Source organism: Gouania willdenowi, chromosome 3 (assembly GCF_900634775.1).
Source record: "Gouania willdenowi chromosome 3, fGouWil2.1, whole genome shotgun sequence".
Lineage (NCBI taxonomy): Eukaryota > Metazoa > Chordata > Actinopteri > Blenniiformes > Gobiesocidae > Gouania > Gouania willdenowi.
The window spans coordinates 37365879-37392072 of NC_041046.1; the positions used below are offsets into that span (position 1 = coordinate 37365879).

A 26194-nucleotide genomic window follows, 5' to 3' on the forward strand; every position below is an offset into this window, starting at 1 on the left:
CAGATTTAAAAATAAAAAAATAAAAAAATACTTTTCAATCAAAAAAAGTTTACTTCAATCAAAAATAAACATGTTTGATTAAAGAAAAAACGTGTTCAAATGCAAAAAATAAATAAAAATTTGAGACTTAAATAATTACATTTGAACCCTTTTTTTTTCTTTGAATGAACTTATTTATTTTTGATTGAAGTATAAATATATATATATATATATATATATATATATATATATATATATATATATATATATATATATATATATATATATATTTTTTTTTTGTATTTGGGCCTTATTGTGGGTAGTGCAAAAAAAAAAAAAGTGTTCATATGCAATTATTTGGGCTTCAAATAGTATTATCATTATTGTTTATCTATTTTGCTTTTGAACACTTCATTTATTTATTTAATTAGATAATAAATACTGGTGAAAAAGCAGAAACCAGACCCAGTGGTTTAAAAAACAAAACTAAAAACGTGCAGCAACTCACATCATTTGCTTAGTTATTTTAATTTTCTGAATTGATTTTGACATTTTATTCGACTAATCGTTTTTAGGTCGAGGCTCCAGCAGAAAGGACACTTTCCTCATGCAGGTGCTCGAGCACCACTAGGGGTCTACCTGTGCACGTGGCTGCTTTGTAAACACGTGCCCACACACACAGCTAGCTTAAGGTTAGCTCAGTGACTCGGGATAAAGCACCACGCGGTACCAACACTTCATGACTCAAGCACAAACGTGGAACATGTAAGTTAATATCATTTAATGTTGCTTTTACTGCATAAACATGGCTGTTAAAATTACAATGACCATATTGTGACTTTCAAAAAAGAGGACACTTGGGCTGACCTCAACATTTTTTTTATTTCTGATTTATTTATTTATTTATTTTTTGCTACTTTGTAGCAGCAAAATGTATTCTAATAGATAAATAAGTTGGTATTATCCATAAGGTTTAAACAATAATTTCTCTCTTTATAACAAATACTTTAAAAAATGACTGAAGTCAATCACCCCAGATAGCACATTCGTCTCAAATCCATGTACCCTTCATTTTTTGGTTATTTCAATTCAAAACCAAATTAAAAAAATAGAAAAAAAACAGATTGTTTTTTGTTTTGTTCTTTAAATTTAAACCCAGAAACAAGAAAACAGAAAGACCAAATACAAAAAAAAGAAAGAAAGAGAAACGGTGTATTTCTGATTGGTTTTATTATATTGTTTGTCAAAAACTTACAAGTTCTGCTTTAACATGTTCCCCTAGATGCGTTCAGGGTCCCTGGGAAACCTCGACATTTTGATGAGTTAGTAAAATCCAGCCGGATGATTTGGACAAAAAACGTGAAAAGAGGACATGTCCAGGTAAATCCAGACGTATGGTCACCCTATTAAAATGTTTGTGTAACGTTAGCACTGAAGCTAGCACTGCTCAGTTACTGCTGCTAACGTTGTGTCCATTAACACGCAAGAGTAGAGCTGGGCAATATATCAAGATTCAAGATATATCGATTTTTATATTTTGGCGATATAGAAAATGACTATCGCCTTCATTCATATATTTTATAGCTTATTTTGTATTAAAATTAGGATGTCCCGATACAACTTTTCACTTCCGATATGATACCGATATTGCAGCCTTGCGTATCGGCCGATACTGATATTGATTCGATATGATATCAGCACAAATCACAGATACATTTATTACTTATTTTGTAGTGTGGAATGTTAGAAAAGGCTTGATTAAGTGATGGGAAACAGAACAATAGTCAGCAACAGTAGGTTACTTTGTTGGAGTGTGAACCACAGCCACCTATGGATAGAAGTGCTGGAGCGGTACATTTTATCGGAGAGCTTATATCGGTGATTTTAGATGCAGTCCGATAAAATCCGATATTCGTTTTCTGGCTGATATCGAACCGATATCAATATCGGATTGGGACACCTCTAAATAAAATACAGCATGAAAAGCACAGTTAGATGGATCACTGAGTGCGTCCTAAGAGATCTACCATTAAACAAGCCACACTGCAGAACTCACTCACTCACACATGCTGTCCCTTTTAAGTGAAAAAAGCCAAAAGTGGCACATGTTGTGCAACTGTTTGTTAATAAATGTCCCTATGTGACATTTTGCATCAGCAAATTTAACCCAGAATTGTCTTTCTGGTCAGACGAGATTTATATTGTATATTGATATTTTGAGAAAAAAATACTGAGATATGAGGTTTGGTCCATAATCGCTCAGCCCTACGCAAGAGCAAACAATATCAGAAGGCATCAACATAAGATGTGTGAACGCCAACTTGTGGACTTTACTCTCCCAGAGCGGGATGTGTAGTGGGCGTGACCAGACACGACTCTGAAGTTTTTTTCTTCCCACTGTCGCTAAATGCTTGTTCATGTGGATCTTGTTGGGTTCTTTCTTACTTACTATGGACTTTATATTTTGTTCAGCGCTTTGAGATGACTTTGTTGTATTTTGCGCTATATAAATAAAGTTGAATTGAATTGAAAATTTGCATACCCGGAAACACTCTCAGAAACGGCCTGTTCTGAGGAATGCATTTGGGACAATAAACTTCAAATACTATTTTGTTGGGCTTCTGAGACCTATGTGGAATTGTATGAAAAGCAGTATAATATGGGACCTTAAGGATAAATTACAAATATTTTTATAAAAAGGAAATCGCAACTTCCTAAATGTACTTAAATAATGTTTAAAAAAGCCTCACTGGCCCTACTCAAGGGATTTGGAATGTTTCACCCCCCTTTAAGTAGCTGTGTTTTAAGCGTTTTACTGGGGAGTGAGGAGACACTTAGTTATATGTTTAATGGACGCTCTATTTGATGTACAGCACTGTGATTGAAAGCGCTCTGTAAATGTAACGTTTTATAGAATGAAAGCATGTTTTTTAACCATGAGGCCAGAGTTTTGAACCGAAGAACCCTTGAACGACGTCATCCAGCAAAACATTTGATACCAAGGGCTCTTTGAAAATCTGGACGGCTTTCCTGGTGCTCATAAAGTGCTCTGAACTGTTCCCTGATGCTGAGGACGTCTGATCACCTGAAATGTCCTTTACTCCCTGTGTCTTCGCTTTTTAAACATTGGAATTAGATTTAATGAGGTAAAAGGCTTTTTGATGTCAAACATTTTTAAAGTACCTTTGAGTAACAGTGAAGTCTCCGACTTTTTTTCCACTTTTGATCCTGCAGCACCGCACAAACTAGTTGGATGTTGAAACTTTTTGTCTTTACAATTTATTTGTCTGTGAATGCTTTGAGATGCAACACAGTGACTGTTGTGACTGTTAAGTGTCGTCAATGGGACGCAGGTTAAATTGAGGATAGAAGTACTGCAGTGCATGCTACACAGAAAAGTAGCAGCTACATAGTTTAACTCTGCTTTTTCTCATAGGCATAGAGTACACAGGAGCTTTGTGTCAATGTTTGAAAGTTTTCAGATGATAGATCCCCGATTGTAAACAGACTCCGACTGATCTGCAGCTGTTTCATTAACCAGTGTGTGCTCGTGATTCTGTGGCGTGTGACATCAGTGTGGTTTTTTATGATTTACTGCAACAGCTCCTCTGCTTTTAAGAAACGAGTGCCATTAGTAGTTTGTAAAGTTAGAATGTACATTAAATATGATATAAGAATATATACATATTTTTACAAGCTAAATGTGCAAACGCTTTCGAGCCCTGTGCTTAGTGCAGTTTAATTTTTGATTGTTATTTTCATCATATAAATCATATAATACTTTATTCAGTGCTTTACATGTAACACATTGCAATTCTCTCTTTGGTTCTGTTTTGGTTGCATATCACCAAAAAATCTCCACTTAACATCATTATTGTTATACTCAATCCGAGGAGGCATTTAAATCATTTATTTTTAAGTTTGTGTTTAGTTTAATAAATTACATTGTATTTGAATACCATTAAAAAATATAGGCATCTAATCTCATTATGTACATTAATAGGGAATAGGTCACCTATAAAATTAATAGTCCATTCAAAGCAAACAAATACCAGCACAGTTAATGAAGACCTTTCATCCAAACCATCGCTGAACTTTGACATCTTCAATTTTTGCCTCTAATTTTGCTTTGCAATACAAAGCAATCAAACAAAAAAAAAAAAAAAAACCCAACAATTTAAGAACTAAACATTAAATGAGGTGACATTTTTGAGAAATGGTTGCACTTTACTTGAAGTTTAATACATAAGGCTGACAATACCAGTCATGATCTGTCATTAGCATTAATAAGGTGTTATGAAGGCTGTCCTTAAGTGTCTTGATAGATTATGACACCTTTGGAGCTATGTTGGCATTTTTTGGGGTTAGGTGGAGGGATCTACTAGTGGGGTTAGGGTTACGAACGGCTCTTAATGACAGCCTTCATGACAACTTATTCATGCTAATGACAGGTATCATATCATAATGACAGTGTAATGAATAACAGTCTTAATAAAGTGTTGACCTTACCTGTGTTTTGGTCCTCATGAAGGGAGCGCTGACGTTGCAGATCCTCTCGTTCCTCAGTTTGTCCTCCACATAGCACTCAATCTTTATGTCCGAATTATCCTGGATGTAAAAGAAAGTCACAGTAGATTCACATCGTAGCAACTGGTTCAAATGTGTGTCTCATCTGAGCAGTGATGGCCGTGAGCACTAGGGTTGGGTAGGCAGGGCGTTGCAAATCGAGACCACCAATGTCGACACCAATGACAATTTCATATGTTTTGGCTGGCAAGTGTTAATCTAACAAAATCAAGATTGTAAAACACCATGAAGGAAACTTAAACAATTATTTAATATCTACTCTCCCAACAAGATATATCTCATGACAAGATGCAAGGCGCATCCGTTGTTTGTTTTGAAAACACAGAAACACTTAGAAAATTTCAACAACTCAGAACAGCCGGTTCAGTGAGGTGCATCCACAAAGCCAATCCTTCCTTTTGTACCATTCACTGTGGAAAGTACAAACAATTTTCTGAGCTTTCCTTTGCTGAAGGTCTGGTCGTTTTTCCTCAAAAGAAAGTTGTGAAAATTTCTCTATCGTCTCTAGGGCTGTTATCTAGAGGTTGAACGATATCAGCCGGCTGATATATGGACTTTTTTCAAGATTGGCCATCGGCCAAAACATTTTTTTTTTTTTTTTTTTTACCATCACCAGCCCTCCCTAAGGAAGGGTAAGAAACACTTTATTATAGGGTGGATATAAAAAGAGAGGGCAGTGTTGCACCTAGGTGAGGGGAAGGGAACAGGGAGGAGAGACTCAAGGTAGGAAATGGAAAGGGTGGGGAAGAGGTGATTATTTTAAAGTGAGAGTGAGATGTGATGATGTAGTTGTGCATATGGTGACAAGTGTGAAGCTTAGGTATTATGGTAGTGGCTGTGAACAGAGGGAAGGAGTGAGTGGTTATACCTAAAACTGGTATTTAGTTTAAACCGACTACTTGTACATTGTATATTGTTGTCATGCTTTACTGCAGCTACTTACCTGTCCTGTACTTTTTGTTTTACTTTGTTGTGTACGGGTATATTTAAAGTTCACTAAATGTTAAGAGTTCTATTGTTCTATTTAATTTAATTTCCAATATATACATTTGTATCATATGAATGCTTCAATTGTCTTTCATGTGCTTTAAAAAAGTATATTGCCTTCCAAAATTGGCTTTAGATATCGACCATTAGCTGAATTCTTATTTTTTAAATCAGTATCGACATCGGCCTTTGAAAATCCCATATCGGTCGACCTCTCCTGTTATCCTTCCTGTAGTGTTATCCCGCTTCTAGCTAGAGAACGTAGCAGCGGCCACGCTGTATCAATTCACTAATGCACTGTGAACGTACATATATAGCATTTAGCATAGCACGGTTATAGCAATCTTTCCTTTTACATAAATGGTAGGGGAACAGACTGCGCATGTGCAAATACATATAAACCTAGGCTATGGGGCCAGAGGCAGAGCAGCAATGTGCCTTCGAGAGAGGGCGTGGCCTCCTCCTGCCTTACAGCGGAGTGAGACCTTTGCAGCGTCTCTGCCGTACCAGGAAATAGCAGTGTTGAGTCATTTGGGCTATGAGAAGCACCAAATGCTGACACTTTCAAACTTATAGGTACTGCACGCGATCGGAAATTAAAAAAATTAATTATAATTATATTATTATTAAAACAAATAATCAAAATATCAATTCACCCTTGGGCGCTGCCTACCTTTCTTACTCTGACTGCGTGTCACTGCATCTGAGATATAATTTTTTGAAAAGCACCTTGACGAAGAGGCTCGACAGACGTAGGTTGGGTGTGTGGGTGATGTTGAGTTGGGCGTGGTAGGCGTTCTCTCCTTTGTTTTGCAGCCAAACATCCACCACCATCCTTCTCCTGCTTCCCTCGATCACACGCAGGGAACCACCAGCTGGGTCGCCGTCACCTTGATGACGACAGAACGCTCCTTGTGACTGCACGTGATGAGCACAGAACTGGCTGTAGGGCGGTGAGGAGTGAAGACAAAACAGACTTGATTCAATAGGGTCCTATAAAATCCATTTTATTTTTTCCAAATTCCGTTTTATTTTTGTCCAAATTCCGTGTTTTCCACATACATTTTTAAAAATTTTGTTTTTTAAGAAATATTAATAATTTTTTTCAGTATGTCAAAAATAAAAAATGTAATTTAAAACAATGAGTAAGATTCATATAAAAGTTGAATCTGATCAAGTTTATTGTTTTGAGTAACTTAATTTAAATCAACCTAATTTAAATTATCCTGATGACATCATTCCAGACCGTAATGATTAGAGAAAAACAAATGGGGCCAGAATATTTGGCAGTATCAGAAGTTATCATTAGCCTACAATGTTTAAGACTCTACAAACGCTTGCATCGGTGGTCTCGTCCACAATAACAGAACAACTTTATCCACAGATCTTCTGTAGCTCTAATGAGATGTTGTTCAAACACTTTGAGCAGGTGAAGCAGCTCATGTTTTCACGAAGCGATGCAGCACTTGACGAGAAACGGACGGATACCAATACCAGATTTTTGCATGGTTCGGGAGAGTGATTTGCTGCTTGGTGGAGCATGAAATGAACTCTCACGAGACTTTGTGCAAGATTTAGAGAATTGCCACTGAAACAGTGTTGCAAAAGTTGCTCAATGTGTGGAAAACTTCCATCTTTCGTGGATTTTAATGATTCTTGCGGTGCTAAAGGGGTACGGAATCATATATGAACAAGTTAAAAAAGTAGCAGGCGACCAGAAATAGAATAGTAGGCGATTCCGCCTGCCGCCTACGCTTCTGGCCATCACTGTTTCTGTATCGCCGTATCGTGATATCGTTTTCGTGGGAAAGAAAAAAAAAAAAAAAAATATATATATCTTGATGTATCGTATCGCAAGGTACCTGGCGATACCCAGCTCTATTTCAGAGGGTTATGAACTTAGAACATTTAAGGTGGAATTCCCCGGACCTCCCTACAAGACTTGCATGCCATTTTGATCCCCCTACGCTAGGGATGTAACGATTCACTCAACTCCCGATACGATTTGATTCACGATACTGGGTTCACGATACGATTCTCTCACGGTTTATTTTACAAAATGGAACTGTACACAAATGACTGAAAAATATTCCTTTATTTTTTTTGGGAAAATACTCTACTATTTTCGTTTTATTTTTCATTGTCAAAAGAATCCCTTGAGAAACTATTGAAAACAATTCAATTTAACTAAAAATAAATCTTGAATGAAATAAATAAAGTAATAATACAAATGAAGAAGAAGCATATTAATTTAAATTCTGGTTCTACAGTAAACAATACAAAACTGCATAATAGTTCTTTTTCTTTTTAAAAGTGCAATTGAAAATATATTTTGTGCCTTAACAATTGGACTTTTAAAAAAAAAAAAAAACAGTCTGCATTGTAATTGCGTCAGATATTTGTTTGAACCAGCAGAGGGAGCTGGTAACCCAGTGGTCTGTTGGGATGCAGCTAATCTCGCAGTGAAGAAGAGATGCTATGCTAGCAGACAGAGCTGATAGAAAAACGTGACTTTTACAGATATTCACGTAATATTACAGATATTCTTTCGGTGCTAAAGGGGTAAGGAATCATTTATTAATATGTTTAAGAGTAGAAGGTGGCCAAAAAGAAAGTAGTAGCAGATTTTGCCCGCCGCCAACACTTCTGGATAGCTCCGTCTGCTGTTTAAAAAATGTACTGCGATTCAATGTTCACAGTATCGATGAAAATCGTGATACCTATGAATCGATTTTTAACTGCCTTACGATTAATTGTTACATCCCTACCCTACGCTGTGAAAAACTCCTGGATAGAACCCTGTCATTGCTTTCAATATGCATGTGTGCTTAAGTGCCGCACTTTGAGCTGCTTTGGATGAGTGTGTACCTACTTTTGAGTCTGCAGGTCAGTCATACTCTGCAGTGCCAGGTCTGGCGTACAGTGGTCGTCCTCGTCACAGCCGTTCCAGAACGGTAGCTTCAAAAAGAGACAAACTTCTGTAAATCAAATTCCATCCAAATATGTTTTTGTTCCCAAAGATAATTTCAAGGGATTTAAGTTGATGATGTGTCTCACCTCAGTCTTTACAACAGTAGGCCAGCCCTCGTCCAGAATGGGCTCCTTGTCTGGATTTTGGAGACCCACTTGTACAGCAAACACTATGGGCCTTGCATAGTCTGTGGTCTCCTGATACAAAGCAGCACATCTAAGGGTTAGTTTGTACATTTATCTGTCCGGGGAACTTAATTTGTAACACTAAATATTTCTATTTACATTTAATTTTGGCACTTAATTACAAAAAAAATTGTTTTTTGTTTCAGTTAATGTTATGAAACGGTCGAATATTACAAAAAAAAAATGTATTTCAGTTGCTCTTTATAGATTTTGACAATGATGTTTTAAAATAGTTTTTGAATACCTCTCTATTTTCTGCTGTTGAATTAATCCAACAAGTTTAGAAAACAATGAGGGTGTATGCAGATCAAAAAATAGAAGTAATTGATATCCAGTGGTTCCCAATTCAATAGCAAATAATTTAGAGAATGAAAGTCTACTAAACTAAGCTTTATTTTAGATTTAGCTGCTTTTGTCATGAACAAAAGTGAACGGTTGAACAAAACTGTGAATGAATAAACCAGGAATGATTTTGCCTCTAGGATGGTTTTTCACGGCATATCCAAGATTATTTTGTAAATTCCAAGCAAAGACATGTTAAAGGGAAATGTCTTTATATTGAGTAGTGAAAGTGTGCCTGTGATCATGGAAATCTGTTTGGGCATCAATTTGTTATCAGTGATGTCAACTATAGCTCTACTGGTGCTCAAATTTGGAGGACATGTACTCACTATTGGTTTACTTGTGTTTACTAGTGAAGAAAAGTGTCACGAGCACGACTACTAATAGCACTACTACTACTATTAGTAGATTAAGAACTGTCTTTTTAGATTAGACTTGATTGAGTGCACTAGTAGTACTAGTAAACAAAAACTTTGTAACATATTTTAAGCCTAGTACTACCATTCTTTACTAGTAAGGTCTACTAGTGTGTACAAAAACTACTTACTACTACCTTTTTTACTAGTACACGAAAAATCTCACTAGTAGTACTAGTAAACTGTTTTTGGTCTATTAATAGTACTAGTAAAGCTAAAAGATCCACTAATAGTATTTGTAGGCCTAATTATAATGAAGTAGGAGGAGTTATAACCAAATCCCGCACCCTGAATGGTTGTAATATTTTTAAAAAGCCAAAGGCAAGCCTGATTTTGCTTATCTGCTTATCCATGCCCCTTTTTTTTTTTTTTTTTTATAAGGCTCGTGACACTTTTAGCTTCACTTGTAAGTAAATTGAGTACATGTACTCAAACTTTTAGTACCAGTAGAACTTAACTATAGTTTATCACTCATATAAAATTGAATGCTTTTGTTTCACAGTGTATTCTCTGTGATAGACTGTTACTTGTATCACGAGTCAGCTTAGATAAGGATATCTCTCTGTTTGTTTCTTAGGCTCCTAACTCTAAATTTAAAAACAATAACAATGCAAAGTCAACCAACAAATGCATGGTAGAGTATGGATGAAGTGTTTCCCTCACCATAACGTGGAAGTAGATGTGCTCACAGGTCTCCTGTCCTGGAAGCAGCGTCAGGTTTTGAGGCTGCAGCAAACTTGGGTTGTCCATGATGGCTCGAGGATTAAAGCGTCTTTCCATAATTGAAACATTGTACTTGATTCCTGGTGGATGGCAGAACAGCTCCTGAGTGAAACCTGACTTTTTGTTCTTTAGTTTAGTGCAGGCAAACTGGTGAACTGTAGCAACATATTTTAATAAATGGCTGGTAGTCATGCAATGCAATATTTGTTTGAGTGAATGTGTGACTGACAGATTCATAAATCCAAACCATTTGGCTTTATTTCTGAGACTTTTCTGGATAGCTTTTGCTTTTTTTTTTTCCAGAGGCTTTCCTTTGATTGCCCAGTGTTTTTGTGGCATTTGGAAAAAAAAATCAACTTGGGCTGAACTTGATGCTTCTGTTATTTTTTTGGGGTTAACTTAGAATGTTTTTTTTTCTATATATTTGCACTACAGTAGACACTTGATGCTAATGATGACATGAGCTTCAGACCGTGCTTTTCAAGTCAAGGCAGTATATTAGATTATGGCTCTGAATGTGAGGACTCCAGAAACTGTCACGTTCACAGCAGCTCTGTGTAGGATACAATTACTCTATGGCTCTAGACTTTTTACTCTACTTACAGTGCCTCTGCAGGGCTGTAAAACAAACTCTAGGGTTAGTTAAAGAGATTCAGCATTTAAGAAGAGTATAAATGAGATATACATCTACAGCACTAGAGCTTTACTGCAGTGGTTGATATCACTGATATCTAGTTTATGGTCAAACGGCTTTTCTAAAGTGACACTACTGGCTTTCATTCTATAATAATATCATAATAATCATTGATCCTCAACCACCAGGCTTTGGCTTTAACCATTACTCTGTGCACACAGACACCTTGTGGGACAAACACTATAAATCTCTGAGACTTCTCAAGTAGTGAAGTTCATTCAAACCAAAACCTGAATACGGAGTTAACATTTCTCTTTGATCTTGAAATACAATTGATATTCAATAATGTCCCCATCGCAAATTCTGAGTTCCCATTTTTCTCTTTACTCATCTTCAACCTGTGATTTTTTTTTTTTTTTGCAACTTGAGGCTCTGAATTCACTTTCTCATACATTTAAGCTGCCTATCACCCCATAACTATGGTTTTACTTTCTATAAAATCATTTCAGTGTGAACTCATCCATTTTCTTATATTATAGAAGGTGATCATAAACTGGAACAACCACTGGGGACGTCTTCTAAACTAACTATTTGCATTTTAAAAGCACAAACACCCCAGGAATTGGTTAAATTAATTGAGATTTGTGCCCAAAAGCCTTTTAAAGCTATTTTTCTGAGTCAAGGCAGTGCTTTGTCATACTACCACAGAAAGCCTAGCTTCTTGAAAGAAGTTTAGAGTAAGTAAAGAAAAATTCATTTTACGCAGCAGACCGCAGCGATCTCATAAACTTTAGCACATCTGTCATGCATTAGTAGCCAGACACGACAACAGCAGGAAAATTGAATAAGCGTGTCCCACTGTAAGCAGCAATAGTAGAGCGAATGATCCTCCTGGTTCTTCCTCCACGGTGTTTTTGGCCCATCAGATAGATTTGATAAAGATGTGAGGTGTGCCGAGAGGTTAATAAGGAACACGCTCCTCCGCACCTTTGACTCCCTCCCCTGGTCTACAGTGAAACCCGACCCTGTCATGATATCTCTGAAAACAAATTGTGAGCCCAGGGAACTCACACACATTCAAATGGGAAATGTGTGTTAGAGCAGCAAAAAATGAAAGATGAATTTTGAAAGAAAGCAGTAAATATTTGTCTGTACTGAATAGATACAAATACAGTATTGGGTCCATGCAGCCTAAGCTGTTGTTATCCTGCGTGTTCATCTTTCTTCTTCTTAATAGGAAATTATACTTCCAATGTGTGAAAAATAACCAAATTTTGCACAAAGGTGCAGTCCAAGTCCAGATTTCCCCAACTAATTGACAATTACTCCTAAAGGTAGCGCTACACCAAACCTCTAAAGTTCAACATTTTGAAAATTCACAACAAATCAACCATACTGTATGTGCAACAGATTTCCAACTTTCACCTTTTTTCACACTAAAAAGTCCATCATTGTCTTTTTTTCTCCTCCCATGATTTTTGCTCAATTGACACCAAACTTGGAGCTACAGCTCATCTTCAGACTGTCCTACACACAAACAACCCACACAGCTTTTTGATTTATTGAAACCTGCAGTGCATCAAAATGTTTGACTCTAAACAGTAGTGTAAACATATACCAGTGCTTGCAAATTCTCACTAAATAGATGTTTATTGTTCTTTAATAAATGTAGTTTTTCAGTCAATTTTGATAATAATATGAAAATATCAGAATTTTTTTGAAAAAAATATTTTCAGTTTCATTCAAATGTATTTTTAAACATCAGTTTTTCCACTTAGGGAGCCAATAAATTATTGTTTTAAACATTACCAACATCTCCATGCTGTCTACAATCTAATTTGTGTATTTACAGATTTTTGTCTGAATTTTTGACAACCTTTTGAAATCTGCCTTTGTCTTGTTTTGCCTAAATTTGGGATTATGCTTGTTATCCGATTCTTTTTGTGTGATCGTTCATATAACATATTAAATGCGTCTTCAATCAGTTTGGAGAAAGAACGGAATGTGACCCACGAGATGAGGTCAAAGATGGGCAACTATCACAGTGAGGGCCACAAAAATGTGATTCATGTCAGCATTTAGAATAATGACCAATCAGAGCATTAACACGGTAAAAAATATTTTTGTCTTTGTAGTTTTGATGTTCATTGTGTTTTTTTTGTATTTTTTTGTGTTCTTGTTTTGATTTTGTGTATTTTCTGTCATTTTCTGCATTTTGTAGTCGATTTTTGCGTTCACTGTTTTTGTCGTTTTTTGTTTTTTCTTTTAATTTTGTGAACAGCTTGTGTTTTTGGAGCTATTCTCTAACGTGTTGTTGCTTTGTGTGGTTTTGTAGTCATTTTGTTTGTTTAAGTGGTTGTTGTGTTTGTCTCATTGTATGTTGTATGAGTCATTTTGCGTATTTTGGGATTTTTTTCCTGTGCAAGTTAATTCCAGTTGTTCTGCACATGTGCAACTTGCGGCAATGATATGCTGGGTGACGACAAAATCCAACATGGCGGCCTGGATTAGAGCCGACACTATGTAATAAGAGCCTTAAAAGACGTGGATATAATGAAAAGAGTGGATGGACGGAGGCATAAACGTGGACATTAACACGGACACATGGACTTATCACACATGGAGATGGACCAAAGTGTGTTATTGTCCAGCTGTTGCTTCAAAACTACAATCAAAATAAAGGTGAAAACACTTCTCATGTGTGGTCTTCTGTGTTACAGCCAACAATAAAAGGTTTGTTGTGTGTTTCTCCCGATAGACGTGTTCGCCCCCTGTCCAATCAGAGCCTTCCCAACCCCAAGACCTACAGCGGAATTAACTAAAGCCAAATAAACCGTTTTTCTATGTAAACTTCAGTTCGGGAATTACTATTTCCATGTAAAGACGAAGCAGAACACTTTCATTCCGAATGATTTCATTCGGAATAACTAATTCCGAATTAAAAAACATCATGTAACCGTGGCCATTGTCAAAAATTGGAGGACCACATATGAAAGCGACCTGGGGTCGGATTTTAAAAAATAAAATTGTGCTGTTCAGACTATCTTTAACAGTTTGGATACAGGTCAAATATGGGCAAAATGATTGGATTTGGGTCATATTTTCCTGCAGTGTGAACGTAGCCTGAGTGCCAGCGTCTTGCCATGTCGTCGAGTAATTTTGCTCCATTTCATCTGGATCCAATTTGTGTATCAACACCAAAATCTTCAGAAGGACTGATAGTGAGCCTGCAGCTGTTAGGTGTGGTAGCATAGAAGTACGTACTAGAACATCAAAGACATGCAGGGTAATCCAGGACAGTAGTGTTTTAATTTATAACTGCATATAGAAATGTACTCTGCATCAAAAAAAGCCTGCTAAATGTCCTACTAATACAGGCTGAAAAGTCGGTTGAGTTTTTCTCTGAATTCAAGTGGAACGATACTGATACAGTGGGTTATAAAACATGTCAATGCCCGGGTGCATTAGTACGAATGGCTTATTAAAATTTAATAAATATGTTGTGTTTGTCCAATCCATCTTCTGCACTACATATTTATTGTGCAGAGTTAAATACCTCACCAGTGGATGAAATAGGATATTGTTATCCTCTTGAAGACTACAATATTGGGCAAACACTTGAAGAGGAAGTAGGAAAGTTTACTGAGATGCCTTGACAGCCTCTGATTATTATTACAGGCTTACCAATTTCCTGTGTGGGAGGAACAACTGTCCTGGCAGTGATGTTGAAGCACACGATGGCTGACATGCAGGTCACATCTTTACCACCTCTCTGACAGTCCTTCACAAAGATGTTGACCTTACTTGGCTCGAACCTGACAGATGTGTAGATCCGTATAACACTCTGTGACCTGTGAGGGTATTCAAAGTGTAATCGATTAGGAAAATGAGGACACGTCAGATAACAACGTCCTTTCAACAGCAAATGCACTACGTAACCATTGATCACGTGAAAAAGGAAAAAAAATCTTTAAAAGTAAGCAAACATTTTTAGATCTTAAAGACATTTGTCTTCGTATTAAAGTGAGACACTGACCAAAGCAGAACAGCTGCTCCAAGGGAACCGACTGCCAGGTCGACTAAACCGTCCCCATTCATGTCCATCGCACCGTGGATGCTGCGGCCAAAATACTGCAGCCCAGAAGCCAAATCTCCTGCTGCTATCCTCTGAAAAACATTCCTAAAAGTAAACTGGGATCTGTAACAGTGCTGTAATGAACACAAGGTGAATTTCTTAGAATCAGAAAAGTTTCGTTTGTCAAGTAGTTTATTTTTATATCAATAAAAATATGTCAAGAATAGGTTCAACGATCCATCTTTGATATGCAGAATCATACTAAGTAATTGTTATAACTAATTATATTACCATTTAACTTAACATAATAACTAGCATCATTATCACAGGTAGGCAAAGCAGCAATCTGTTCATTATACTGTAGCACTTTTTAACATTGTTTTTATATATTACTATGGACAGCACAATGATGTGTGTTGGAGCTACTTTTATGTGTTTTAAGATGTTATTGTAACCCGTGTTACACATCGTAGCAACCATAGCCTGCAGTTGGCTGCTGTGTCTACACTCTGGACTAGCAGCTGATCACTCTCAATGAAGAGTAAGCAAGCCGGAGAGAGACTGACTGTCCTGATGGAGGACACAGAGAATGTATTATAGTGATTCCAAGGATGAAAATTGATCTTGGGCACATATATGGCCAGTGATAATGCTGTTATATAAAGGAGGCAACATGGCGCCAAACTGTTTCTTCCTGAGGAGCGATCATCTTTTACCTGTGGCTGCTTCACAAGAAATTTTGAAGAATGATACCTGACTAAACATCTACTATTATCTATGATCTTTTGATGCAGCTTGTAATTAAAGTTGACTACAGGTACCCTTTAGGAATAAGACTGGTTTACAGTTTAAATCTATTTCTATACAATTGACTAGTGAACAGTTTTGATAACAAGTAATTAATTATAAATAAATAACTGTTAATTTCACAGGTTAAACTGCATTAGTATCCATGTTGTTTTCCTTCTCATACTCTGTCTTCTTTGGAGTATTTACCTTCCAGCTGGCTTATTTTTAATGCCTCAGTTTATTTTGGCTTAAGCAAACCCCTGATACATCTCAGTATAGATCTGTCAAAAGTATGATGATTAGAGTGTCCCTAGGTTGCTTTTTTGACCATACTCAAATAAACATAACTTTGCAGCTGCTTGAAGAGTGTAATTTAGATGAAAACCACATGATTTGAATTGGAAAAAGACTAGTTGCTTTGTAAAGTGTACTCGCTCATTCAAACACCCCATCAGCTCACCTGTTTATATTTACGCAGTATTCTGTTGTGCTGGCTGAAGAAAACATAAATGGCTCCTTTGTGGTCATCCTCCAGTGGAGCTCCCACCACCAAGTCATTGAAACTGTCACCATTCAGGTCGGGTACTGGAGCGAGAGCAGAGCCAAAGCGAGAGTTCTGGCCTCCGTTAAGGATTTCCAAAGCTCCCTCGTGGATGAAACGATTCTGAGATGTACAAAAGAGAAAAATGTCAAAGGAACTCTAATTGTTTAACAAAAATGTAAAATCCGGATGCTGCCCGAGTTTAAAATAAAAAAATCTGAAGATGGCGGATATCCTCAGAATTACCTCGAATTACCCTAGATAATGGCAGATAATTGGACTTGAATGTTCACAGGGATTTAGATCATAGCAGATTTGCTAAAAACAATTTATCATCTAAAACGACTCAATCAATGCATGCTGCAACTATAACAATATGAGTTGAGCCAAACATCCATTCACCTTCTACATCAGCTTATCATGTTCCCAAGGCTATAACACAAAGTTCACAAGCAAACACATAGTTGAATCAGCAGTCAATCCAGACACTCAAGCTCAGCTCACACACAATATTTTTGGATTGTGTAAGGAAGCCAAAGTACCTTAAGTAACCCCCATTAATGGCGAACATTAGAATCCCCCATAGAAAGACTGGGACGTGCACACCAGGGCAGCACAGAAGTGTTTCCAAATTAAAGTTCAATCATCTTATAATCTGTTTAGGGTCGATTACAGAGAAAACACAAGGAGAACATGCAAACTCCACACATATAGGATCATAGTGTCCACCCCAGGGCTTGAAACCAGGACCTTCTTGCTGTGAGGCAGATGTGATAACTGGGGTGGGATGATATACACAGTTTACAGGACGATACAATGTACGATACTGAAGGTAACAATACAGCACACTATTTCGTGGGAAGGGTAAAATACCCCCAAAAAAATGCAGTTTGAAAAATAACCATTCTTTTATTTGACCAACCTTATGGTTATGAACATTTCAACTCAATAGGAATATAAAATAAACAACAACAAAATACAATTTTTATTTTCCCTATTTTAAACAGCCAAAGGTGCCGCCACTCTGCAAATAGAGCGCAAAAATAAAGACTGACAGTTCATGCCAGTCTAAAATGAAAATGAAGTGCATGAACTTTGCATAACAACTTTTTTAAAACATCAAACTAGAACAGTTTGGACAGCCCAGATTTCAGACATGGACATTAGCATGTTGACATCTGAGCCCTTTGGACAGTGACTAAATCACACCCGCTTGGGACACATGTCACAATCTTGCGATATCACTCGAACCATCGACGTTATATCTTGTGATGTGTTAATATCACAATATCTTGTAGCACGATATATCGCCCCACCCTTAGTAACTACTATATCACCGTTCAGCCCAAAAAGTTTAAATTTGATATTCTACGAGGAATGGATACAGAATGGCAAAATTCAGGCCTTTGCAACGTTAACTCTTCAATCAGTTTGCCATTAATTTATCTGGAAGTCTGAGAACATGAGCAAAACAGTCATTGTACTCTTCATGCTCCATCTGAGTTTGTTAATTTGAAAAAAATCCTTAGAAAGCCATTCATGTTGACATGCACACCGGAAGAGTAGCAAGCAAGTTTTTTCTTGTTATTTTTTCTTTCTGTGGATGAAAAAACAGATTGCCTTTTGATGAAAATCCTTGTTTTCTAATTATTTGCTTAATTCTTCCTGCTTAAGGAGAAATATCCTAAACATCTGGCGACAACAATGAGAGGAATTTTTAACTCCGGGTGGGTAAAGTCTTCAAAGTGCCACATAGCTTTAGCATATTTATTTGTACTTCTATTTTTAGCAAGTGTAAAGAAATCTGTCTTTAAAGCAGCAGCCAGACTGGAAAACATTTCAAAAAAGCAATTGGACAAAATGAAGCCAAATATTCCAGACCATCAGTAGTGATGCATATGATTGCTCCAGTTGGCGTCCTGGTTTCTAATATAATCCAGCTCTGGCAGAGGAAACATGAGATCACTTGTTTTTTTAATAAATGTGAAGGGAGTTGATTTAGAAAAGTGGCTTTTACTTCTCGGCTACCTGATGTGTGCATGTGACGAAAAAGGGAGACTGATAGGGAAACGGGGAAATGAGGAAAAACATATTCAGCACAGTTTAAATCAGAAACATATGTGTGGTGAGGAGGTCATTGAAGGACTCATGCTGTCTGCAGGGACACAGAAAGTGTAACCTCTATACATGCAGCAGAAAGTCCAGGATTTTATAACCAGGACAAACAATACAGGTAACTTGATTTAGCTTTGTACTTCTTTCTTTAATAAGAATTTCTTACACACTCTTCATTCTACTGTTTTACTATTCATAAAAAAAAAACTTCTTCAATGGATTTATATAACACCTTTCAAAGCGCTTTACATTGCAAAATTCTTTCACTTACGCTACTATTGTAGCCTCAGCTGTCCTTAGGCGGACTGACGCAAGCAAGGCTGCCATACTGGGCTATTGGTCACTCTGACCACCATTGACACTCACACATGTGGTGTTTAGAGCATCTTTCACCTGACTGTGGCACCTGGTGTTCTCATTGTTCCCCAAATCCAAGTACTAACCAGGCCCCAACCTGCTTTGCTGCCAAGATCTGGCGAGAGCGGGCTAGGACAGGCCGGTATGGCCACCACGAAATACTGTTTGTAACTCACTGAATCTATACTGTACCTCAAACTGCTGGATAACATCTTAAATCTAACTTTACAGAACAAACGGCAGCCGGAAAGCATTTGAGGGTAGAATGTCCACAAAGGTAACAAGAGCACTTACAGAGTGCAAACCTCCACCAAATGCCAAATATCCTGTTTGCCAGAAATTAGCAGTTATCTGGATCAGTGATGTTCACCTAGATTCCCTTCAACATTTAATGGAATCTCCCAAGTCTATCTTTGTTTAAAATGTTGCAACATCCTTGGCGGAAATAATTTTTACAGCAAGTTGTCAAAGACTAAAACCGGCAATTTTCCTGACACAAGTTTCTGATTTTGAGGCCAACACTGCACAGTCAAAGATGAACTTTTCACTTTTTTTCTGTTCACCAAATTGGGCAGTTCAACGACAACTTTACCCAGCATGCTGCATGGTGGTGTGATAATTAGTACACTGGGAAAATGTGCTTTGTCATACATTGCTATGTGTCTGGTTGTGTGTGGGATTAGGTTTATTATTCATGGTTCCTTCGAGTTTATAAATTGGCTATAGATGAATCTGTGTTTGGGTGACTGTGATGCTCTGTATCCTCTTGTGTTGTGAAATAATGGAGCTGCAGGTATATTTTTACCAGCCTTGCCACGTAAGTGCACTTAGTAAAAGCTTTATTTGACAGTCTTTGTTTTTTTGGTCTAGAGCCTTGTTGACGAAATAGCTCTAATAATACTTGAATTCAGTCTCCCCACATGCTGTTTGATGTGTTTTCATCAGCAAATTCTGCCGTTTTTTTGTTTTCAGCTGAAGTCTGCCACCTGAGCTGCTGTTCAGGACATTACAGACGTCTAAATACCTTTAGTATGCCTGTTCAAAGGACTGAAAATAGCTAAAGACATTTAATATTCCATAGAAAGGGGCAGACCGGGAATGCTGGGAAAGTTTCCCTCTATTAAAAGAAAGTTCTCACTTCCAAATGGTTTGCTGGAAATCGGTTCAGAATGGGGCAGAATACTTTCCTCTTGAGTTCATTCTACACTGGCAGTAAAGTCGGCACACTAGTGAAGTCCTCTCATTCGATCTGAGCTTTAAATATGAACATGGCCATGTGTCAGACGTTTGCGTGCAGCTTGTCAGCATGTTAACTGTCCCAGCAGAGCCTGATTCGGTTTGGGTTACAGGAGCCTGGTGTGCTGCTAACCGATGAGTCTGAAGATGAAGCAGGTGCTGACCCAGTTCAGTGAAGTAGGTTACCATACTTGATTATCTGTGTGTGGAAAAAAGCACAGTTTGCCCCTACCAGCTCTGTCAATCTGTAGATGTAGACCTTTCCTTTCTCCAAGCCTCCACTAAAGAACATTGGAGCAGCAACCAGCAGATTGTCAGTTATTCCGTCTCCATCGATGTCAACAGGAGCAATCTCACTGCCATAATAGGAGCCGATCTGAAAGAAACAACAAGAAAAGTTTCCACATATTAAGATTGATCCGTTTAATACTAGATAATACCACCACTCTGCCTTTTACTGTGTTAGCGGTGAAAAGCTAAAGCTATTGTTTTGGTAGCAGGTACAGATACTTTTAGAGATTCTCTGCTTTTTAGATTTCCTGTGAATCCCTTAACAAACAGATGGTGACACTGATCCCCATCATTGTTTTTGCAGCCCGCGAATTAAATTTATAGAAAAAGAAGATAAAGATATTTTAGAATATGAAAGCAATAGCTCTCTATCTGGTCTTAATAAAATCAACCCACTATGATGGGAACCTCAGAATGTTTAAAAAAAAAATATTCAAAAAGGAGGACTGTGCCTAAGTATTTGACTGAAATACAATGAATTAAAGTATCTTTTTTTATGTGAAGGCTAAAAAGGCAGAGGGGGTGGCCTTCTGATTTAGAGGTTTGGGGTTTGATGCCAAGGATATTATTGTGTGTGTGTGTGTGCGTGTGCGTGTGTCAAAGTCACTGAACCCTAAGTTGCTCCCAATGGTAGATTAGTGCCTTGAATGGCAGCTAAGTCTCATTGATGTGTGACTGAGTGTGAATTGGTGAATGTGTAGATTTACGTGTGTATAAGGTAGGGCTGGGCGATATATCGAATATACTCGATATATCGCAGCTTGTAGTCTGTGCGGTGTTGAAAATGACCATACCGTTAAACTCGCGGACTTTTTTTTTTTTTGATTTTTTTTTTTTTTTGAAATGTCATCTTAATGACAACATGCACAAAAGGGCACTATTTGTTTTAAAATATTGTAGTGGCATTATGTACAAAAAGTGCACTTTAATTTTGTGTTTTGAAATGCCATGTGAGTTGCATCCTGCACTAATGTCTTGTTTTGAAATGTCTCTGTGACAATTTTGCACAGAACGTGCACTTTCTGTTGACAATTTTATGTTTGAGCCACTCACTGTTTAATAAATACAGTTATGTCAACTTTGACTTAGTTGTGATATCCCCTTTTTTGCATGAAAGTTTAAAATTGGCATATATTAATGCAGTATGATCAAGAATGTTTTAATGTAGACATATAGAATCATCATACTGGTGTGATTTTGTGCATCAAAGTGTTAATTCAAGGGTAATGCAAAATATCGAGATATATATCGTGTATCGTGACATGGCCTAAAAATATCGCGGTATTTATAAAAGGCCATATCGCCCAGCCCTAGTATAAGGTATTTTTGGGCTACTTTGGTGGTTCATCTACCAATAAGTCAAATGACAGTGCTATTCATGTTATATTGTCAAAAAAATTCAAGACTATTTTTAAAAAGAAAACAATCTATTCAAAATACGCTGAGGTAACATCACTTGTATTTGTTTTCTTTGATTAAAAACCATTAATAATTTATTACATAATCAACAAAAGAATAAGACTAACACTAAGAATAGGACTAGAATTAAGAAGAGAAATAAGGCAAGGGAAGGCAAATGTATTTGTAAAGCACAGAAGTGAGGCAAATCAATTTAGAAAACATTGAAAAGAGTTTAAAAAAATGTGAAGTCTAAATATTAAAATAGAATAATGGGGTGATGCTGACATTTTAATCACTTCTAATTTGCTGTGAGAATGGTTGGTTCAAAATGGTTCAAAAAACAATTTGAACAACATGGAATTTAAATAAGTCAATGGAGTGATGTCCTCCATTAGTTTTTAGAGCCCAGACATCTGCCTATGAAAACGCTTTGTTAAACTACATGTTGTAAGATCAAGAGAGATTTGTGCAGCAAAACGTCTGCTGCTCTGAATGAGCAGATGCTGAGAAGATGGAATATAAACTAAAGAATCCATTCAGGCTGTTTTTTAACAGTTGCCACAGACTGTGTAAACTGGTGCTTTCAAACGATAACCCCTTTATACCCATCTGTAAACCAGACAGATTGCACCCTAATACAACATAATTTATAATCATAATTTATACAGGCCATAAAACAGACATTATTTAGTTTCACCAAAATCTCCAGCCCTGCTATAGGTTTTATAAGTTATATATTGGAATTGTATCAATGTTAGTGTTAATGACTCAGAAAGATCAGGAGAAACTGGTCCATGCTTTTATCTCCAGCAGACTGGACTATTGTAATGGTCTTCTGACAGGAATCCCCCAAAAGAGCATCAAACAGCTACAGCTGGTTCAGAACGCTGCAGCTCTGGTCTTTACCAGAACAAAGAGGTCAGAACACATTACTCCAGTTTTAAAGTCTTTCCACTAGCTCCCAGTCAGCCTCAGAATAGACTTTAAAGTTCTGCTGCTGGTGTATAAATGTGTGAATGGGTTTGGTCCAGAATACATCAGTGACATGTTAGTCAGGTATGAACCCAGCAGGTCTCTCAGATCTATGGACACAGGTCAGATAGTGGAGCCCAGAGCTCACAGTAAACATGGTGATACTGCTTTTAGTTGTTATGCTGCAAAGAAGTGGAACAAACTGCAGCAGATATAAAGTCATATCCAATGTGGACATTTTTAAATCAAAGTTAAAGGCACTCTTTTTCTCTGCTGCGTATGTTGTTGATGTTTGTTGATGATTTTAAATGTTTTTACTGATGACTTTAAATGTTTTGTTGCCGACTTTAATGTTCTTATTGATTTTAAGCTGTTGTCTGTTGCACTTTTTGATTATGTAAAGCACACTGATGAATCTTTAGATTAATCAATGCATCGAAAAAATAATTGCTAGATTAATCGTTCAAAAAATAATTGTTTATCCCAGCCCGAGTTGTCGCAACTCTCTCTCTAAATGGCTTTGGTTTACACGCTTTGGTAATGGTTGAATTTTGTGTGTAATTGTAGAGGTTTTTATGTGCAAAGAACTATGGACATATTTATGATGGACATTCTATAGTCAAAGGTAACAATAAACCTTCTAATTCCAGAACTCTCTTGGAAAAGAGATTCCTGATCTCAATGAGACTTTCTTGGTTCAATAAATAAATGAGAATAAAAAGTACCATTCAAAGCCGATTGCTAACTGTTACACTCCTCATCTGCTAGTTGGACTGTATAACGTTGATGAAGTGGACGTACCTGGTGGCCTTTGAGGGAGTGCAGGATTGTCAGGTTGCCCGAGTTCTTCAGGGTGAAGATGATAACTTTGCCCGTGTGATTGAATCTTGGTGCTCCCGCCACCAAGAGGCGCCCGTTTCGGGCCGACACTACAGATGTCACAGTATATCCTGGTTTTACAGAACACACACAAACACAGGTTATAACGCATCACTGGGAGCAATCGCTGTGTCTGAACTTCTTGCATGAATGATTTCAATGACTGATTAGAATCATAAACACACAAACCAAGGTCAGATCATTAATATTCTAAGCTAATAATTTGGTTGGAATAATCGATCGTTACTAAGGTTGCAACGAAAAAACCGATAACAGAATTAGTCACCGACAAATGTCGATAGTTTTTGGTTTTGTCATTACTGTCTTCTTCAAGCTGTGGATGGAGCTGGACATTGTTTGTTCATGAGGAGTGGCTCATCCCACCATCTATATATCTATTCACATTACGGGCGTGATTAAAGGGAGATATACTGTATCGTCAAAAACATTACCATTGGTAAGAATACTGTATGTCGCTGTTACCGGAAGCTCAGCGTTGTCGATGCCGCTCACACACGTAGCTCTGCTCGTCACAGTCTGTCTGAAGCTGTGACGAGCAGCGACACATCATGCACCGCTAATTTGTTAAGACCAGACTCCCACCCAACAAAGTGAACCAGTCTACCTTCCTCCTTCAGATCCACCCAAAGTTCCCACAAACACGGAAAAATATACAAATTGTGGCCGTTGGATCAGTCAATCACATTTTTCTGGTCCCTGCTGTGATAAAAGTTGCCCATTTTTGCTATGATGAAATTGCATTTGCTTTTTATTGAGGATGATGCTCACCCAAGTATGCTCCATGGTTTTTCAGCTCTTCAGGAAACTCCTGAGCGTAGGACATCTTGGGTGGGATGACTTTTCCCTGTCGAGTTTCCTTCAGTACAGCTCCATTCCAGTCATAAGCCCCAACAGCACCAACCAGTGTCCCGTCCTGCAAGTAAGTGAACTTTTATTGAGTACAGTAATAAATAGTAATGCTGAAGAGCAACAAGCAGTCAAATGAAGGCCCAATCCATATCTGCTCAAAGCCTCTTTATGAAATGCAACAAAGACATGGTACCAACAAATGACTAATGACAGCTGTTTGCGTGGAGAGATTATTAATATATTCGATGCGTTCAAGCTTACAGGGGCGTGGCTTTGGACAGGAGCGTACAGGAGGAGGGGTAAAGAGGGTGGAGCTCAGAGGAGGTCTTCCTAGCTCAAATCATGCCAATTTTCCATTACCGCGGACTGAAACATCAGCTGACGTCACATAGCGTTCAACTTTGAACTCCCACAGTGGCTCAATATTAATCATTTGGTGCTTAATCTCTCAAAAACAGTGTCAATGTGTTTTTCTGTATTAGGTAAATAAATCCAGAACAAAGTTTTCACATAACTTTACAAAGCGAAAAACAAAACTGTAACAAAATTTAAATAGCTTGGTACTCGATCCCCAACTTAAATTTGATATTATACACAAAGAAAATCTAAAAAACACAATACAGAGTAATTTAAACTGCTTTAAAGTAATCAGACATTACATACCTAACCATGTACAGGCATGCTATGATCTTTTCACAAATCTCGTACTGCGTGACAGTTTGGGATCAAGCAGCTCCCACTGCCGCCAAACACATTTGTTCCCTTTATAATCAAGCCCTAAAATAAATCATGTAGTAAAACTGTCGGGTACCATCACTGCCACATCCAGCTTTAGTGATTTACATTTTCTTAAATGAATTTTCAAGTGTATAAACAACTTAGCACCTGAGCCACTCAGTTAATTCATTGGTCTCATCTTTAGTCAAGATAACTTAATGTTAAATCTTTCCCTAGCTGCCTACAATGTAATATGTAACAATTTTGCCTGAAATAAAGAAACAAGGCTGTGTGTGCACTTGGTTGTAAACATGAAGAGGAATTGGGGAGGCACCATTTCATATTCCATGGTTTGCAATATTCTCCCTGTATCACTGACATAGTAATGATAGGGTTTCTTTGCTAAATGAGCGCATATTTACTTTTGCTGTACACAAAATGCCGACAACACACTTTCCAGTGTTTGAGCTTATGCTGGAAACTGATTCTTTTCTGTAAGATGGAATTTTGTGCTGACCGCGTATTGCACTACGTCACTCTCTGACAGCAGCACCGTGCCAGTGTGGTTATATGTTTTGGTCAAAATGGTCTCCATGGCGAATGAACGAAACCTCAAAGCAGCTCTTTCTCATACACTGGTGGTGACCTATTTCTACTGCAGTTGCATGCTTGGACATTAGCCTCAATTCAGATACTATGTCGAGTTCTCATTGTACTGGAATAGATTGTGGTTTGAAATCAAGTACAATGCTGATAAACAAAGGGAAGTGTTTTTCATATGAGCAAAGTTACAAAACAAAATTACACCAAATTAAATATTTAGGTTAACATTTTTTGTGTGTTTCTATTCAGAATGCAAATCTCTGCAACATATGCAATTGCATCATCTGCCAAAAAGTGACATGGGCAATCTTTAGAGCTGGCATTGGTGACAAGAGGAAAAACCATGTTGGCCTTTCAAGGTTGTACTTTTTTAAAGTCCCGACATTCCTTCCAACAAGTTATCCACATCTCAACAATCAGATTGGTGCTGTTGAACATCTCTGGAATCTAACCTTGTGGAGAAAGTTTCCAGCCATTCCACTACCCAGCTGCAAACTGTGAAATATGTGGACTTATTTATTTCT

The 26194-nt window shown here is 37.4% G+C and overlaps 1 protein-coding gene and 1 long non-coding RNA gene across 2 annotated transcripts in view; one reads left to right on the forward strand and one right to left on the reverse strand.

The window, feature by feature from the left end:
- Positions 1-26194, reverse strand: part of itga11a (integrin, alpha 11a) — a 75934-nt gene that overhangs the window by 18080 nt on the left and 31660 nt on the right. Inside the window, exons 11-21 of the mRNA XM_028436893.1 lie at positions 24270-24414; positions 23403-23551; positions 20170-20313; positions 16149-16352; positions 14861-14991; positions 14509-14675; positions 10131-10270; positions 8611-8721; positions 8426-8511; positions 6283-6496; positions 4489-4587 (exon numbers count right to left, since the gene is read on the reverse strand). Coding sequence (XP_028292694.1) covers positions 4489-4587; positions 6283-6496; positions 8426-8511; positions 8611-8721; positions 10131-10270; positions 14509-14675; positions 14861-14991; positions 16149-16352; positions 20170-20313; positions 23403-23551; positions 24270-24414 — 1590 coding nt within the window. The remainder of the gene's footprint in view (positions 1-4488; positions 4588-6282; positions 6497-8425; positions 8512-8610; positions 8722-10130; positions 10271-14508; positions 14676-14860; positions 14992-16148; positions 16353-20169; positions 20314-23402; positions 23552-24269; positions 24415-26194) is intronic.
- LOC114455567 (uncharacterized) lies at positions 626-24415 on the forward strand. Its single transcript, XR_003672740.1, has 3 exons — positions 626-744; positions 1262-1359; positions 24295-24415. It is a non-coding gene; the product is annotated as an uncharacterized LOC114455567 (long non-coding RNA).